Source organism: Entelurus aequoreus, linkage group LG21, assembly GCF_033978785.1.
Source record: "Entelurus aequoreus isolate RoL-2023_Sb linkage group LG21, RoL_Eaeq_v1.1, whole genome shotgun sequence".
NCBI lineage: Eukaryota > Metazoa > Chordata > Actinopteri > Syngnathiformes > Syngnathidae > Entelurus > Entelurus aequoreus.
Genome location: NC_084751.1, coordinates 33,814,782 through 33,833,762, shown reverse-complemented (window position 1 = coordinate 33,833,762; position 18,981 = coordinate 33,814,782). Strand labels below are relative to the sequence as shown.

Genomic DNA, 18,981 nt, shown 5'->3' with positions numbered 1-18,981 from the left:
TTATGACAAAAAAAATAAAATAAAAAAACCACCCCCCCGGTCCGTGGGACAAATTTTCAAGCGTTGACCGGTTCGCAGCTACAGAAAGGTTGGGGACCACTGGTATAATGCATATGTTCCTTTTTGACTGTACTTAAATGTATAATAGACTGTATTTATATTATTCACAGGTGAATAATGATGTATAATAGACTGTATTTATGTTATTCACATGTGAATAATGCTGTATAATAGACTATTTATATTATTCACATGTAAAAATACCTAAAAGTTTATTGTCTATTGTAAGCGAACTGTGGTGCTGAATTTTCCCCAGTGATCAATAAAGTACTTTTTATTCTATTCTAATTCTACACACATTAGACTTAGACTTACTTTTATTGTCATTCAAATTTGAACTTTACAGTACAGATAAGAACAAAATTGTGTTGCATTAGCTCATGGAAGGAGCAATAAGCAATATTTACTTGGGTTATTTCAGTAGTTTCTAGCTGTATAGTTCCCTCAATTCTATGGTTCATCTCTCAAACCTCATTGAAAGCTGAAGCAGATTGATGATGATCACAACAAACCTATAGGTCAATGGTTTATTTTGAACATACATACGATACAATGTAACGCATCACATATTTCCAGTTGTTCCATTACAACACGGCCGAAAAGGAGTATGAAGAAGCAGAGTTTATTTAATCCTACCCCTTTTCATATAGCAATTTCGTCCCATTTCCTTGTTCTCTGTAACAGAACAGTGAATAAATAAATAATAAATAAATAAATATACCATAAGTAAGTAAATACAAAAAATACAAATGCCAGCGTGATTAGTATTGGATCGATACTAACATCATAAGATGTAAATCTTTCGGTTCTTTCCAAGTTTTATTTTCACAAATATCTGTGTTGTTCATATTGTTACAATGGTAATTTTTTTAATTCAACCAGTGGTCTTTTGGTCTTGCGCTGTCTGACCGAAAACCAAAGAAATTGTTCCCATTAAAAATTATAAAGTAAGTAGCATATCCAATGAATCTGTTCCAGAGACCCAAAATCATGGACACAAGCCACATTTTTTAGTGAATATTAAGTTTGACATGCTGAAAAGAATGAACGATGAATGAAATGATATGAATAAATTAACACTTTAATCTTTATTGAACACTATTGTTGTCGTGCTGTTGACTAGTGCAATGATGTGGAACGTTTGGACATACAATAACAGACTGAATACCTAAACCAGGAACAACTTTTGGGAAACATTTTCGTGGAAAGCCTAATCCAAAGAAAAGTATGATGTAAGTACCACCAGTGAAAACCAAATACCAGAGTAAAGGTTATGTTTTCGAGCAACAGGTTATGATTCATATTTTAAACATTACGACATTTTATCGTTCTGCCGAGGGCAGGATAATTAATAAAATTTTGATCTCGATTTCAATTTTGGCTTCTCACGATCATAAAAATATTATAATTAAAATGCACGTGAAATGGATGTTTAAATGAATGAGTGAAAAAAAAGAGCACATCTACTACAAGTTTGGGATCACAATGGTTGGTACTTTTTTGACACAGTACTCCTATGCCTAACAATAATCATCAAACTCAACAAAAAAAGTAAGGCGATTCGATTTCCGCTTTAAAAAGGTAATCACGGACGCATTCATGGAATTGGCCAATAAAAAATGAACTGCTGTTAAACGCAGAATATCATGGAATGGAAATTGACATAAATGTGACTGAAATGCTTTTATTGTGAATAACGTGTCCGGGACCGCTTAAATGAACTAAACAACGCCACTTGAAAGAACGACCAAACAACAAAGTTAAAGCTAGCAAGAACAATCCATACACCCACAACACATCTCACCTGTTGGTGTTGTGAATGACATCGTCAATGTAAGTACAAACAGGATAGCAGACGCAACTTAAAGGCCTACTGAAATTATTTTTTTTTATTTAAACGGGAATAGTAGATCCATTCTATGTGTCATACTTGATCATTTCGCGATATTGCCATATTTTTGCTGAAAGGATTTAGTAGAGAAAATCGACGATAAAGTTCGCAACTTTTGCTCGCTGATAACAAAAAGCCTTGCCTGTACCGGAAGTAGCGTGACGTCACAGGAGCTAGTATTCCTCACAATTCCCCATTGTTTACAATGGAGCGAGAGAGATTCGGACCGAGAAAGTGACGATTACCCCATTAATTTGAGCGAGGATGAAAGATTCGTAGATGAGGAACGTTACAGTGAAGGACTTGAGAGGCAGTGATGGACGTATCTTTTTTCGCTCTGACCGTAACTTAGGTACAAGCTGGCTCATTGGATTCCACACTCTCCTTTTTCTATTGTGGATCACGGATTTGTATTTTAAACCACCTCGGATACTATATCCTCTTGAAAATGAGAGTCGAGCACGCGAAATGGACATTTAAAGTGACTTTTATCTCCAAGACAATACATCGGTGACACACTTAGCTACTGAGCTAACGTGATAGCATCGTTCTCAAATGAAGATAGAAACAAAATAAATAAACTCCTGACTGGAAGGATAGACAGAAGACCAACAATACTATTAAACCATGTACATGTAACTACACGGTTAAAAATTCTCAGCCTGGTAAGGCTTAACTATGCTGTTGCTAACGACGCTAAGGCTAATTTAGCAACTTAGCAATCGGACCTCACAGAACTATGTATTCTCTCCTTTTTCTATTGTGGATCACGGATTTGTATTTTAAACCACCTCGGATACTATATCCTCTTGAAAATGAGAGTCGAGCACGCGAAATGGACATTTAAAGTGACTTTTATCTCCAAGACAATACATCGGTGACACACTTAGCTACTGAGCTAGCGTGATAGCATCGTTCTCAAATGAAGATAGAAACAAAATAAATAAACCCCTGACTGGAAGGATAGACAGAAGACCAACAATGCTATTAAACCATGTACATGTAACTACACGGTTAAAAATTCTCAGCCTGGTAAGGCTTAAAAATGCTGTTGCTAACGACGCTAAGGCTAATTTAGCAACTTAGCAACCGGACCTCACAGAACTATGATAAAACATTAGCGCTCCACCTACGCCAGCCAGCCCTCATCTTCCCATCAACAGCCGTGCTCACCTGCGTTCCAGCGATCAACGGCGCGACGAAGGACTTCATCCGTGGGTTTGGCGGCAAGCATCGGCTAGGCGTCTGCTTTCAGGGTAAGTAGTCCTTGTTGTGTTGCTGTAAGTATTGTAATGCCCCGGAGTGGAGAAGGAGTCACACAGACGAGAATGCGCTGCTCAATCGCTTTATTAACAAGCGGTAACTGGTTGTAGTTCAAAAAGTAACGCACACACATACACGAGCTGCTGTTAGGCACAACTCACGCTCACACACACTCAAGTTCTCCGCCAACTCATGCGCATGCACGTTCCCCAAACCCTTAAAGACACAGTACACTAATGCAAATATCACAGATATTACAGTATTGTACTTAGCCGCTAAGACACCGATCGATCCCACCTACAACGTTCTTCTTTGCAGTCTCCATTGTTCATTAAACAAATTGCAAAAGATTCACCAACACAGATGTCCAGAATACTGTGGAATTTTGTCGAAGAAAACAAGAGGCTTTTCTATCGGGTCCGATGGGGTCCAACCACTTCCGTTGCTTTTGTGACGTCACGCGCATAAATCATATCCAAAGGAGTTTTTCAACCGGAAGTGTGGCGGGAATTTTAAAATTGTACTTTATAAGTTAACCCGGCCGTATTGGCATGTGTTGCAATGTTAAGATTTCATCATTGATATATAAACTATCAGACTGCGTGGTCGGTAGTAGTGGGTTTCAGTAGGCCTTTAAGAAGCTCTCTGTTTTTTTGTTTTTTTTTAAAACAAGCACAAGTAATCCCGTAAATGTCAGAACAGCAGCACTCTTCACTCAGCCTTCAACATAATGCTGTGAGCAACATCCAGTCTGACGGTACCAACAACATAAAGGTTTTAAGTACGCAAGTACCTTAAACAAGCATATAGTACTTAAAGCACTTACTGATACAGTACATTTACAAAAGGATTATGTGTTGACTTAAAATACTGGTCAAAATTGTCCAAAGATGTATTATACCAATAAATGTGAGGATTTCTGCAATTAATCAACAAACATTTTATAAAATGTTATGTATGACACAAAGAGCACACACTTTTAAATAACTTTAAGAGGTAAAAAGCGGCATTCAAAACCTTTTTTTACAGAAAAACAAAACTATTGTTTATTCATACTGCTATTGTTATTTTAATTTATTGTCGTTACGACTATAATTTTACCTGTTTATTTGTTACTAATATATATTTCATTGTTCTTTGAAATTATATTTAAAATTGAGCTTTGGTGATACAAAAAATCATTTCTATGTTGACCCTGCGATAAGGTGCAACCCGAGTGCAGCTGGGATAGGCTCCATGCCCACTGCAACCCCGAAAGGGAAAGCGGTAGAAAATGGATGGATAGATGTTATAAATCGTAATATTAACATCAATCAAATTAATCGTGATTATCTCGTTTACAATAATCGTCAAGTCCTATTCTTACATGCCACAACCGCAAAGAATCTGAAAGTTTTTGTGACTTTAAAAAAAATTTTTTTTTTTACTTTAACTAGGGATGGGTATGGAATTCCGTACTTTTATAGGATAGACGGGACACCCTGGAATTTTCTACCGCTTGTCCCTTTTGGGGTTGCGGGGGGTGGGGGGTTGCTGGAGCCTAATTCAGCTGCATTCGGCCGGTAGGCGGGGTACACCCTGGACAATCAATTAATGTAAAATCTAACATATTTCGATACCTTTGTTGCACGTGACGTCAAGCACTCAGTGCTTGCCTCGAGGTAATGTTGCAATGTTCCATACAAACAAAGCAACAATGCCTGACAGAAAACGCTAAAAAAAATGGCTCCCCTTTTCTCCTATGAAACAGTGAAGGAATCTCACACGATCGACACCATGTTTATTTACAATTAGCTCAGGGGAAGTTTACGACAAGCGATTCACAGCAAGACAGTGAAAAGGAGCACTTGATTTGCTCACCCATACCCACCAAAAGCGCAGCTAGAGAATGGTATGTGTACAGAAACTCGGTATTATGACAACAGTGACAATAGTACACTAGTAATTAAACTAAAAACCTTAGTAGATATTGTAAATGTTAATTTCATTTTATAAATTTTTTGTTTCATATTGGTGAATATCTTATCCATCAGTAGACTGATGTGTAAGCGCTAAAAACTACAACTTTGGAACGTAAATAAGTAGACGGTTAAAAAGCAGCTTGAAGATAGTCTGTAAAACATAATTTATGCAACATTTTGACCAATGCACCACCATTACTTGTAGGTCAAAATAAGTGTTTTAAATGTAGCAACAAAAAAAAATCATAATATGACCCATTTAAGTAGCAATTCAGGCACCGTTTAAGCACCGGTGCCTTTTCAAAAGTAGCGATTTGGCCCAAGTATTAAGTCATTTGTAAACAATAGCCATCCTTACCTGTAGAGCGGTGCCAGCTGTCAGCATGATGCACAATGGATCCAAGTTTTGTTGTTTCATTGGCTCGCTGGGGGACTTCTCTTTTGACGGTTCTCAACAGGTCACCTGACCACGCAAAACAGATCAGACAGAAGACTTTACTGGAGATAGACATCTCGCACTTTAGTGATTTTATTTTAAAGCTGGACTTTGAGAAACCTGTGATTAAGAGCAATATGAATAAACTTTGATTGTTTAGATTGGCTTGTTGCCTGCAACCTTAAAATATGAAAACAATTTGTCCCTTTGGAGAATTTGAACATTCTCAAGGAAAAAGTATCAGGATCGGTAGAATACTATAGCTTACTTACTACTACTTATTACTAACGAAAATTTTAATCACTCTTGCTTAAATTATTTGTATAGATTTAATTATTTTATTCAAAATATTTTATATCACTGATGTGTTGTTCGATTGAGTCCACTCTTAACCCCTGAGTCTGTCTTTAGCAAAAAGGGACATTGTTAAACGGACCGTTAAATGATCCGTTAAATATCAAAGGTTAGAGGGCTGAAATTTAGCCACATAGTTTTTAACTAGTTTTTCTTTATAATGGCATCATGCCACTTTTTGCAAAGTTATTAGGGACGGTGTGGCGAAGTTGGTAGAGTGGCCGTGCCAGCAATCGGAGGGTTGCTAGTTACTGGGGTTCAATCCCCACCTTCTACCATCCTAGTCACGTCCGTTGTGTCCTTGGGCAAGACACTTCACCCTTGCTCCTGATGGCTGCTGGTTAGCGCCTTGCATGGCAGCTCCCGCCATCAGTGTGTGAATGATGTGTGTGTGAATGGGTGAATGTGGAAATACTGTCATAGCGCTTTGAGTACCTTGAAGGTAGAAAAGCGCTATACAAGTATAACCCATTTATCATTTATCATTCCAAATAGGAGATAAACACTTAATACAAACTTAGCCCCTTTTCCCATTTTGGCCACCATTGATTCCCAATTCAACACATTTTTGACATTATGTTCTTTACAACTGTATGTAAACTTTTGACCACGACTGTATCTATGGATAGCTCTGAAGCTGTTGAAGAATTTAAAGTATGCCACAGTACAAATACCAGACTCAGACACCTGGGGGAGGGGTTGTCACGTGACTGCAAAATACTTCATGTAATTAAATGCAGCTGCGACCATTACACAATGACACAGAATTTTTTTGTATGATTTGTTGAAAAACTTCATGCCGAATGAAGTCAGATTGTGTCCAAACGCTTCGAGATATCGACTTTTCGAACACACCGTGAGGGCCTCAAGGCTTTGGGGACATTCCAATGTTCTTAGATTTCCAATAAGTGGACAAATGACCGAGTTGAAGAGAGTTAGAAAATGTGAATTTTTGTGTTTTTGGGCTTTTGAGATCTGACATTTAACATTGGAGTCAATGGGCCAACAGAAGCGAAATGGGACACAACATCTACAAAAGTGTAATTTTCTGACCGAGGACAAGTGTGTCTATGTTTTCACCAAAACACATGACACTGGGATCAAAGATGTGGCCGTGAGGAAAGAATGTTAGCAAAAAAAATAATAATGTTTTTACGCACTCTCACCCTCTAGGAAGCTAGAGTGCACCATTGACTTTAATCCAAATCACTATTTTGTAAGTCACTTGAGGGACATAATGAGTTAAAGTCAAGCACAAATCTGCAATGGACACATTCTGGGGCATTAAGTGTAAAGTAGTTTTTTGGGGGTTAAAATGTAAAAAGAAAACAAACAATCTAAACATAGTTGGATCTTAACATAAAAAAATCGCCTTGATACAACTTTTTCACTTTCGATATAAATATGGGTCTAAATCAAACATGCTTTTATTATTTTGTATTGTGGAATGTTATAAAAGTTTTGATCAAGTGAAATGACTCTAACGGAACAATGGTCAGTATGATAAACACTAACCTATTAATTAACAAACATCTGCAGTGAACAAACGCAGATGGTTGTACGCCGTGGCCTGCTGGGGCAGCGGGCTGAGAGCGGGGGACGCTGGTAAAGAAGGCCAGTAACGTGGTGGGAGTGGAGCTAGACTCTCTGGCGGTGGTGTCAGAGAGGAGAAGTCTAGCAAAACTCCTAGCCATTATGAACAACACCTCCCACCCACTACACTCGGACCTTGCGGAGAGAATGAGCACGTTCAGTGGAAGGCTCAGACTCCTAAAATGCAACACGGAACGACACAGGAGGTCCTTCATACCGACAGCCATCAGACTGTATAATGCATATGTTCCTTCTTGACTGCACTTAAAGGCCTACTGAAATGACTTTTTTAAATTTAAACGGGGATAGCAGATCCATTCTATGTGTCATACTTGGACATTTCGCGATTTTGCCATATTTTTGCTGAAAGGATTTAGTATAGAACAACGACGATAAAGTTTGCAACTTTTGGTCTCTGATAAAAAAAAAAAGCCTTGCCCCTACCGGAAGTAGCGTGACGTAGTAGGTTGTTCGCCTCCTCATATTTTCCTATTGTTTTCAATGCAGTTAGAGCGATTCGGACAGAGAAAGCGACGATTACCCCATTAATTTGAGCGAGGATGAAAGATTTGTGGATGAGGAACGTTAGAGTGACGGACTAGAATGCAGTGCAAGACATATCTTTTTTCGCTCTGACCGTAACTTAGGTACAAGCTGGCTCATTGGATTCCACACTCTCTCCTTTTTCTATTGTGGATCACGGATTTGTATTTTAAACCACCTCGGATACTATATCCTCTTGAAAATGAGAGTCGAGAACGCGAAATGGACATTCACAGTGACTTTTATCTCCACGACAATACATCGGCGAAGCTCTTTAGCTACTGAGCTAACGTGATAGCATCTGGCTCAAATGCAGATAAACAAAATAAATAAATCCCTGACTGGAAGGATAGACAGAAGATCAACAATACTATTAAACCATGTACATGTAACTACACAGTTAATAATTCTCAGCCTGGCAGACCTTAACAATGCTGTTGCTAACGACGCTGAAGCTAACTTAGCAACCGGACCTCACAGAGCTATGATAAAAACATTAGCGCTCCACCTACGCCAGCCAGCCCTCATCTGCTCATCAACACCTGTGCTCACCTGCGTTCCAGCGATCGACGGCGCGACGAAGGAGTTCACCCGATCATCCGTGCGGTTGGCGGCTAGCGTCGGCTAGCGCGTCTGCTATCCAAGTAAGTCCTCCTGTTGTGTTGCTACAGCCAGCCGCTAATACACTGATCCCACCTACAACTTTCTTCTTTGCAGTCTCCATTGTTCATTAAACAAATTGCAAAAGATTCACCAACGCAGATGTCCAGAATACTGTGGAATTATGAGATGAAAACAGAGCTATTTTGTATTGTTTTCAATGGGGTACCGATACTTCTGTTTCACTGGCTACGTCACGCGCATACGTCATCATCCAAAGACGTTTTAAACCGGAAGTTTAGCGGGAAATTTAAAATTGCACTTTATAAGTTAACCCGGCCGTATTGGTATGTGTTGCAATGTTAAGATTTCATCATTGATATATAAACTATCAGACTGCGTGGTCGGTAGTAGTGGGTTTCAGTAGGCCTTTAAATGTAGAATATATGTAGAATATATTTATGTTATTCATATATTATTTATATAATATATATATTATATTATTTATTATTATTATAGTCTATTGTGAGCGAACTGTGGTGCTGAATTTCCCCCAGGGATTAATAAAGTACTTTCTATTGTATTCTATTATATATGATGTCTTTAAAGGGGCCCTATTATGCAAAACTATCTTTGTTTTACCTTTTGGTACCTGTTTTTGTGTATTTGGCATCTGGACAAGTCCCGAAAATTTGAAATCAAACCATGGAGGTATGGCTACAATATATATAAAACAATCTAGCCTTCCTTCATACTTCCTCCAAATGAGCCGTTTTTGCACCATTTGCACCAAATTTTTCCAATTTTGACATCAGTGGATCACTCCATAAAATGGTAAATCAAGGGTGATGGGTCAAATGAAGAGAATAATTTCACCACACCTAGTGTGTGTGTGTGTGTGTCAATCATTGGTAGTTTTTTATTTATTTAAAGTTTTACCTTAAGTGCTTTGTGCGAGTCCGCCATTGTAGGTTGTGGGGCGGACTTGCTCGCACACATTTACATGTATCCTCTGCTGTTGCCTTTTCTAATAAAAAGCAGTGTATAGTTCTAACTTATATGTCAGTAGACTCCATATAGAAGTAGGGCTTGGCTCCAAGGATTAGCGCCGGTATAGCAGGTGGATAGAGGGAGGGGTCTTTATCATTTTTTCTAGGTCAAAGACCTCTGAACTGATGGTGAAATGGAGCGGTGACCCTCTACTTATACTGTATGTAAGGGTGTAACGGTACACAAAAATTTCGGTTCGGGACGTACCTCGGTTTAGAGGTCACGGTTCGGTTCATTTTAGGTACAGTAAGAAAACAACAAAATATACATTTTATGGTTATTTATTTACCAAATTTGTAAACAATGGCTTTATCCTTTTAACGTTGCTTTAAAATAGCTCTGTGTGTGATGGATGTGAGCCACCACTAGGCTGATCAGTGCAACAGCACGCAGTCATGAATGCTAAGCATAACAATAACACACTGTACATATACACACAGGGTCCATTGCCAGGGTTAATGCAGTCAACATATATAAAATAAAAACAAAATAATATAAGGCTCAGAATTGGTTTCTTAACAAAACCTTTCTACATATAAAGTGCAATAATTCCACATATAAAGTGCAACATTAAACTGATTCAAGTTGTTGGTCAGATGAAATAAAATGACAAAACTTCTACATATAAAAAGTGCAACATTAAACAGTTTCAAGTCAACTCAGCCTCAGATTAACTCCCCAGCCTTTAAAGGCCTACTGAAATGAATTTTTTTTATTTAAACGGGGATAGCAGATCTATTCTATGTGTCATACTTGATCATTTCGCGATATTGCCATATTTTTGCTGAAAGGATTTAGTATAGAACAACGACGATAAAGATTGCAACTTTTGGTATCTGATGAAAAAAAGGCTTGCCCCTACCGGAAGTAGCGTGACGTAGTCAGTTGAACATATACGCAAAGTTCCCTATTGTTTACAATGATGGCCGCATGAAGTGAGAGAGATTCGTACCGAGAAAGCGACAATTTCCCCATTAATTTGAGCGAGGATGAAAGATTTGTGGATGAGTAAAGTGCAAGTGAAGGACTAGTGGGGAGTTGAAGCTATTCAGATAGGGAAGATGCTGTGAGAGCCGGGGGTGACCTGTAAGGCTGAAACGACGCGTCGACGTAGTCGACGTCATCGGTTACGTAAATACGTCGACGCCGTTTTTGTGCGTCGACGCGTCGCATAATGACGTCACACTACCGTCATGGCGAAGCGCAAAGCAGACGATCAAAGAAGACGATGCGAGCGGTGCGAGCGAGGGGGGAAAAGCATGCCAAAAGTGTGGGAGTATTTCAATAAACGGCCTAATAATGTTGTTGTATGCACACTGTGTCGAGCGGAAATGGCCTATCATAGCAGCACAACGGCTATGAACGAACATTTGAAAAGAAAACCATCAACTAGTCAATCGTCCGCGCGAGCATACGTTATCATTACACAAAAACATGAATGTGTCATTTGTATCTGCTAGGGGTGTAACGGTACGTGTTTTGTATTGAACCGTTTCGGTACGGGGCTTTCGGTTCGGTACGGGGGTGTACCGAACGAGTTTCTAAGCTAAAGCTAAAGTCTTAACAAGCTGCTTTGCTCCGTCTGCCTCTGTCTCAGCACGCAGCATTGTCCCACCCACACAACCATCTGATTGGTACACACGCAGCATTGTCCCACCCACACAACCATCTGATTGGTACACACGCAGCATTGTCCCACCCACACAACCATCTGATTGGTACACACGAAGCATTATCAGCCAATCAGCAGTGCGTATTCATAGCGCATGTAGTCAGCGCTTCAGCGTCGAGCAGATAGGTGTTTAGCAGGTGAGCATCAGGCAGCGGACTCTCCCCAAATGATAATAAACACCTCCCAGTCAACTACTAGTAACATCACTATGAGCCCGTTGACCTTCTAGAAACTTAAACTGCAGCTCAGCTCGCTCGCAATCCTGGCTTGAGGTGAAGGCTAATTAGCTCTCAGTTCCAGCCACATCGACCCCTTCTGAGCGCCTATTTTCAGCTGCTGGGAATATTATAAACAAGAAAACCAAAGCATGTACACATGCTAACCTTTCTTCATTACAACTGTTAGTCACTCACTGGAATGAGTAGAATTGGTTATTGTGTACTGTGTTGGACTGGATGTTTATTTTGCACATTTTAAAAGCAATATTTAATGTTTACAGTGCTCCAGAATATTTAGATTGGCACTTTTTTGTATTGGATGTTTATCTTTATTTTTGCACATTTTAGCAAATAAGCAATACTTTCACTTTTGTTGAAATGTTTACACTGTTACAGAATATTTCGTTTTGCACTTTTTTGTATTGGATGTTTATCTTTATTTTTGCACATTTTAAAGCAAAATAAGCAATACTTTTACTTTTGAAATGCTTATACTATTGCAGAATATTAAGATTTGCACTGGATGTTAACTTTTATATTTGCACATTAAAAAGCAAATAAGCTACTTTTAATTTTGTTAAATGTTAAAGGTTTTAAATGTTTACATTGTTACAGAATATTTAGTCATGTTGTTGTCAATGTTGACTGAGTGGCCATACTTCTTTTTTTTTGTAAATAAAAGCCATGCCTTTTGAAAAAACGGGCCTACATTTATTTTTTCATCTTCATTTTGAATAAAAAAAATAATCGGTAAAAGGAAAAATAATCTATAGATTAATCGAAAAAATAATCTATAGATTAACCGATTAATCGAAAAAAATAATCTATAGATTAATCGATAGAAAAATAATCGTTAGCTGCAGCCTTAGTGACCTGATATTCAGCTGGGAATGACTACAACAGTAAATAAACACAAGACATATATATACTCTATTAGCCACAACACAACCAGGCTTATATTTAATATGCCACAAATTAATCCTGCATAAAAACACCTGCGTGTTTGTTATGCTAGCTCCTAGCTCCTCTGCTAGCTCCTAGCTCCATAGAACACGCCAATACAATTCAAACACCTGATCAACACACACAATCACTCAGCCCAAAAGACCGTTTACCTAACCCAAGGTTCATAAAGCTTATATATTTTTAAAAAGTTACGTACGTGACGCGGACATACGGTCAAGTTATCGAATGTTTAGCAGCCAAGGCTGCATACTCACGGTACCTGATATTCAGCTGGGAATGACTACAACAGTAAATAAACACAAGACATATATATACTCTATTAGCCACAACACAACCAGGCTTATATTTAATATGCCACAAATTAATCCTGCATAATAACACCTGCGTGTTTGTTATGCTAGCTCCTAGCTCCTCTGCTAGCTCCTAGCTCCATAGAACACGCCAATACAATTCAAACACCTGATCAACACACACAATCACTCAGCCCAAAAGACCGTTCACCTAACCCAAGGTTCATAAAGCTTATATATTTTTAAAAAGTTACGTACGTGACGCGCACGTACGGTACGGTACGTGTTATGCTCGCTCCTAGCTCCTCTGCTAGCTCCTAGCTCCATAGAACACGCCAATACAATTCAAACACATGATCAACACACACAATCACTCAGCCCAAAAGACCGTTCACCTAACCCAAGGTTCATAAAGCTTATATATTTAAAAAAAGTTACGTACATACGCAAAAAAAAGCCAAAGCTGCATACTCACAGTAGCACGTCTGCGTCTTTGTCATCCAAATCAAAGTAATCCTGGTAAGAGTCTGTGTTGTCCCAGTTCTCTACAGGCGTCTGTGTATCCAAGTCAAATGTCCTCCTGGTTAGAGTCTCTGTTATCCGAGTTCTTCCATCTTGACTGCATCTTTCGGGAATGTAAACAAAGAAGCGCCGGCTGTGTACTGTTGTGGCTGACTACGTTCGAAAAATACGTCCATTTCGCACCGACAACTTTCTTCTTTGCTTGCTCAGCTTCCTTCTTCATAATGCAATGAACATGATTGAAACAGATTCACGAACACAGATGCCCAGAATACTGTGGAATTATGAAATGAAAACAGAGCTTTTTCGTATTGGCTTCAATGTGGAAGGCATACCCGTGTTCGCCGGTCTACGTCACGCGCATACGTCATCCTCAGAGGCGTTTCGAACCGGAAGTTTAGCGGCAAATTTAAAATGTCACTTTATAAGTTAACCCGGCCGTATTGGCATGTGTTATAATGTTAAGATTTCATCATTGATATATAAACTATCAGACTGCGTGGTCGGTAGTAGTGGGTTTCAGTAGGCCTTTAACCCTGGTGACTTTCACTCAATTTTCATGTTTTTTGCCAGAAAAATCAGTTTATCCACATTGTCTGCAGAAAGAGCAGACCTGCTTGCAGTTAAAATGTCTCCAGCTGTGGAAAATACCCTTTCGCTGGGCACGGAGCTAGCAGGTATGGCGAGGTAGGGCCTGGCTAATTTGGCAGTAAGAGGATATATGGGTTTATTGTTCTTCCACCATAGAAGTGGGTCAAAATCTAGTTTTTAATGCAATATGGTCTTAAATCTGCTGCTATAAAAACACCAACGATATTTGTTACTGCTTTAGCCCTGCCTGACTCGCCGAGGAGAAGCTGCTTGAATGCGGTGGGAGCTGTGTTTGTTCGCCTTTCTCTTCGTTGAAGCGATGTTATCTATTGTTGTATCGCACCGCGAAGCCCAAATGTTCCCAAACGGGAGATCTTAACGAGGAAAGAGGGTCTTCCAGCTCTGGCTTTTGCATGTTGTAGTAGCCCGGTTGTTGCTAGCATGCCGTGTGTTGTGCCTCAGTGTGCATTGTTTACACAACGTGCGGTGCGCTACTTAATATGTCCGTGTGGAAACTCGTTCGGTACACCTCTGAACCGAATCCCCCGTACCGAAACGGTTCAATACAAATACACGTACCATTACACCCTTAACTGTATGAATATAACATTGTGTAAACTGGTCCTATTGGCCACTCGCAGAAATTTGATTATTACAATAAATGATTCAATTTAACTCTTATTCTTAATTTAATTCAACATGATTCTCAATTAAAACCAATTTTCGCAAAATACTGTTTGGTATATACAAATTAAAATAAAATATTCTCTAAACAGGTTAGAGCAGCTCTTCCTGGCTGCTGACGATTCAGAATCGTAACAAATAAAAAAATCATGATTCGGCTTTTGAATCAATTTTTTAAACCACCTCTAGTAGCTTGTCATTACTAAAATATTGAAATACTCAAGTACAGCACTACTAATCGCTACATAACGCTTTATACACTAGGTCAGGGGTGTCAAATTCATTTTAACTCAGGAGCCGCATGCAGGAAAATCTGAGCACACGCGGGCCGGACTATTAAAATCATGGCATTAAAACTAAAAAGTAAAGACAACTTCAGATTGTTTTCTTTGTCTTACTTTGGCCAAAAATAGAACAAACACATTCTGAAAATATTACAATAAAAATATAGAAAAAAAATACCAAAAAAAAAAACATGAAGGAAAGAAGAAAGTGAATGAATGTTTATAACTGAATACATTTACATATGCATAAAAATGTTTACTTTTGTATTATTTTTTTAAATGAATTAAGTAACGTTTACATAAACCTTTTTCCAAAACACAATATAGAATGTGAGATATAACAGGATAATGCATACATCTATCATTTGTTTTCAAAACGGTTACAAAAAAGTGGGACCCCAAAAATATACTGGGGAACCCCATTTTTAATGACTTGATGGGGTCCCTGGGACCCCATTTTGAAAATTCCTAGCGCCAACACCGACGGAGTATTGGTGCATGCAAAACAGCAGCAGGCGGCTGTGGCCTGCGGGCCGTTTCTAATACTAATCAAATATCCTGGGAGGCCATAGATAATTCATTGTGTATTCAAAGACATTTCATTTTTGTGGAAAAATTGTTGCGGGAAAGTGGAGGAGTTCAAGTACCTCTGAGTTTTGTTCACGAGTGAGGGAAGAGTGGATCGTGAGATCGACAGGCGGATCGGTGCGGCATCTTCAGTAATGCGGACGCTGTATTGATCTGTTGTGGTGAAGAAGGAGCTGAGCCGGAAGGCAAAGCACTCAATTTACCGGTCTATCTACTAGGGCTGCAAATCTTATGGTGTCCCACGATTCGATTCAATATCGATTCTTGGGGTCACGATTCGATTATAAATTGATTTTTTCGATTCAACGCGATTCTCGATTCAAAAACGATATTTTCCGATTCAAAACAATTCTCTATTCATTCAATACATAGGATTTCAGCAGGATCTACCCCAGTCTGCTGACATGCAAGTAGAGTAGTAGATTTTTGTAAAAAGCTTTTATAATTGTAAAGGACAATGTTTAATCAACTGATTGCAATAATGTAAATGTGTTTTAACTATTAAATGAACTAAAAGTATGACTTATTTTATCTTTGTGAAAATATTGGACACAGTGTGTTGTCAAGCTTATGAGATGGGATGCAAGTGTAAGCCACTGTGACACTATTGTTCTTTTTTTATAAATGTCTAATGATAATGTCAATGAGGGATTTTTAAACACTGCTATGTTGAAATTGTAACTAATATTGATACTGTTGTTGATAATATTCATTTTTGTTTCACTACTTTTGGTTTGTTCTGTGTCGTGTTTGTGTCTCCTCTCAATTGCAGTTCTGAGTGTTGCTGGGTCGGGTTTGGTTTTGGAATTGGATTGCATTGTTATGGTATTGCTTTGTATTATTTTGTTGGATTGATTAATTAAAAAAAATAAAATAAAAATAAAAATCGATTTTTGAAAAATGAGAATCGATACTGAATCGAACAACGTGAGAATCGCGATTTGAATTTCAATCGATTTCTTCCCACACCCCTACTATCTACGTTCCCATCCTCACCTATGGTCACGAGCTTTGGGTTATGACCGAAAGGACAAGATCACGGGTACAAGCGGCTGAAATTAGTTTCCTCCGCCAGGTGGCGGGTCTCTCCCTTAGAGATAGGGTGAGAAGCTCTGTCATTCGGGAGGAGCTCAAAGTAAAGCCGCTGCTCCTCCACACCGAGAGGAGCCAGATGAGGTGGTTCGGGCATCTGGTCAGGATGCAACCCAGACGCCTCCCTACGAAGGTGTTTAGGGCACGTCCGACCGGCAGGAGGCCACGGGGAAGACCCAGGACACATTGGGAGGACTATGTCTCCCGGCTGGCCTGGGAGTGCCTCTGGATCCCCCGGGAGGAGCTGGACGAAGTGGCTGGGGAGAGGGAAGTTTGGGCTTCCCTGCTTAAGCTGCTGCCCCCGCGACCCGACCTCGGATAAGCGGAAGATGGTAGTGTTGTGTCGTTCGCGAACGATTCGTTCGAAAGAACGAATCTTTTGAGTGAACGTACAGAACCGAATCACTTCATGAACTGATTCGTTCCTTTCTCAGTTCAGTTGAGCTCCGCCGCGACCATGCCGGTATGAGTGGAACTGGCGCATTCTGTGACTCACTGAACCCTCGACGTCGGCGAACGACGCAGCCAATGAGAGGGTGGGGGGAGGGATTGAGCGAACGATTCGTTCACCGCGGATTAACGACATGAATCACTCAGTGAACGACAACGCTCTCGCTCTCTGCTCTGCGGGGGGTAAAGTGTAGGGCAGGCTGTTTTGAGAAGATTTAAAATAAAAATAATAACTAATGTATGTACACATACATAGGCTATTATTTACACAGTTATTGTAACAAAAATAAATTTCTCCTTGGGGATCAATTCTGATTCATATTATTATTATTATACATTCTACTGCAACTGTTGTTGTTGATGTTGTTTAGTAGCTATCATCATCATTATAATAATGCTGATTTGCAATTAAACTGTACTGCTGCTGCAGAAGTGATTTGGTTCACATACTGAACTGCGGCCACAGTGTGGCGCTGTGTCAGTCACTGATTCTAGTGATTCAGTACAGTCAAAACAACTGCAGAAGTGATTTGGTTCACGTACTGAACTGCGGCCACAGTGTGGTGCTGTGTCAGTCACTGACTCTAGTGATTCAGTACAGTCAAAAGAACTGCAGAAGTGATTCGGTTCACGTACTGAACTGCGGCCACAGTGTGGTGCTGTGTCAGTCACTGATTCTAGTGATTCAGTACGGTCAAAAGAACTGCCGATCCCATGAAAACAAGCCACATGAAAACAAACACACGTCCCCATTATCTCAACACACAAAGTTATGAGAGTAGACTACTAGTCTACTAGCAGTCTACTGGCGGGGGGTAAAGTGTAGGGCAGGCTGTTTTGAGAAGATTTAAAATAAAAATAATAACTAATGTATGTACACATACATAGGCTATTATTTACACAGTTATTGTAACAAAAATAAATTTCTCCTTGGGGATCAATTCTGATTAATATTATTATTATTATTATCCCTTCTACTGCAACTGTTGTTGTTGTTAGATTAACGCGAGTCCCTACGCAGTGCGTGGGGACTCGAGTTCACCCTATTTGCTGCTTCTCCCGCGAATGTCTGCACTGTACTGTACTACGCACGCCCCCCCCTCCTATTTTTTATTTTTTGGGGGGGGGATTTGGTGAACGAATTTTTTGAACGAATCATTTTAAGGAACTGATTCTAGTGATTCAGTACAGTCAAAAGAACTGCCGATCCCATCACTTGAAGATGGATAGATGGATGGAAATAAGAACTGTAGCACTTGTGCGGACCCCTAAGGATCACGGACACCCTGTTGAAGACCACTGGTTTAGTGGCAAGCCGATATAATCTGATACTAGTATTTTTGTTGATATTGGACAAATATCCGATCGAGACACACTGAATTCAAAGTGCTACTTTACCTGTTGCGACCTCCCGTTTCTCAGAGCTGCAGTTCCAATCCGATCCTCTAGGACCAGAGAGCGACCAATCACTGCAGGAGAGGCCAGTATCAGACGAAGGGGAGAAGATGCTGTTGTGGCTGCTCGACATCCACGCCCGCTCCTGTTGGTTCCATTCTTGTTGGTGTTCCACCTGAGCACCTCCAGGCTCCGAGAACCTTCCTTCCTCCACCACCAACTCCGCAGGTAGACTACGTCGGCTGGGCATGGCCTCCCCTGGGAGACCCGCAAAGTGACCTCTTAGCTCCTTCCCCGGATGGGACGGGAGCATCTTTCCCTGCTCCACATTCTCAACGTTAATCTTTGGGACGAGTCTCTCTGGTGATGAGGCGGCCACAGGCTTTATTGTGATGGAGCCAAGATGGCCTCCAGGCGTCATCTGGATGTCTTCATCTTCATCGTCACAAGAGACCGCAGTTTTGTAGCTCTGCCTGTG

General features: G+C 39.9%; 1 protein-coding gene across 1 annotated transcript in view; it reads right to left on the bottom strand.

Moving 5' to 3' along the window:
• Positions 1-18,981, bottom strand: part of LOC133638686 (uncharacterized) — a 35,252-nt gene that overhangs the window by 15,467 nt on the left and 804 nt on the right. The window contains exons 1-2 of the mRNA XM_062031532.1: positions 18,507-18,981; positions 5,534-5,638 (exon numbers count right to left, since the gene is read on the bottom strand). The exon at positions 18,507-18,981 is cut by the window's right edge and continues 804 nt beyond it. Coding sequence (XP_061887516.1) covers positions 5,534-5,638; positions 18,507-18,981 — 580 coding nt within the window. The remainder of the gene's footprint in view (positions 1-5,533; positions 5,639-18,506) is intronic.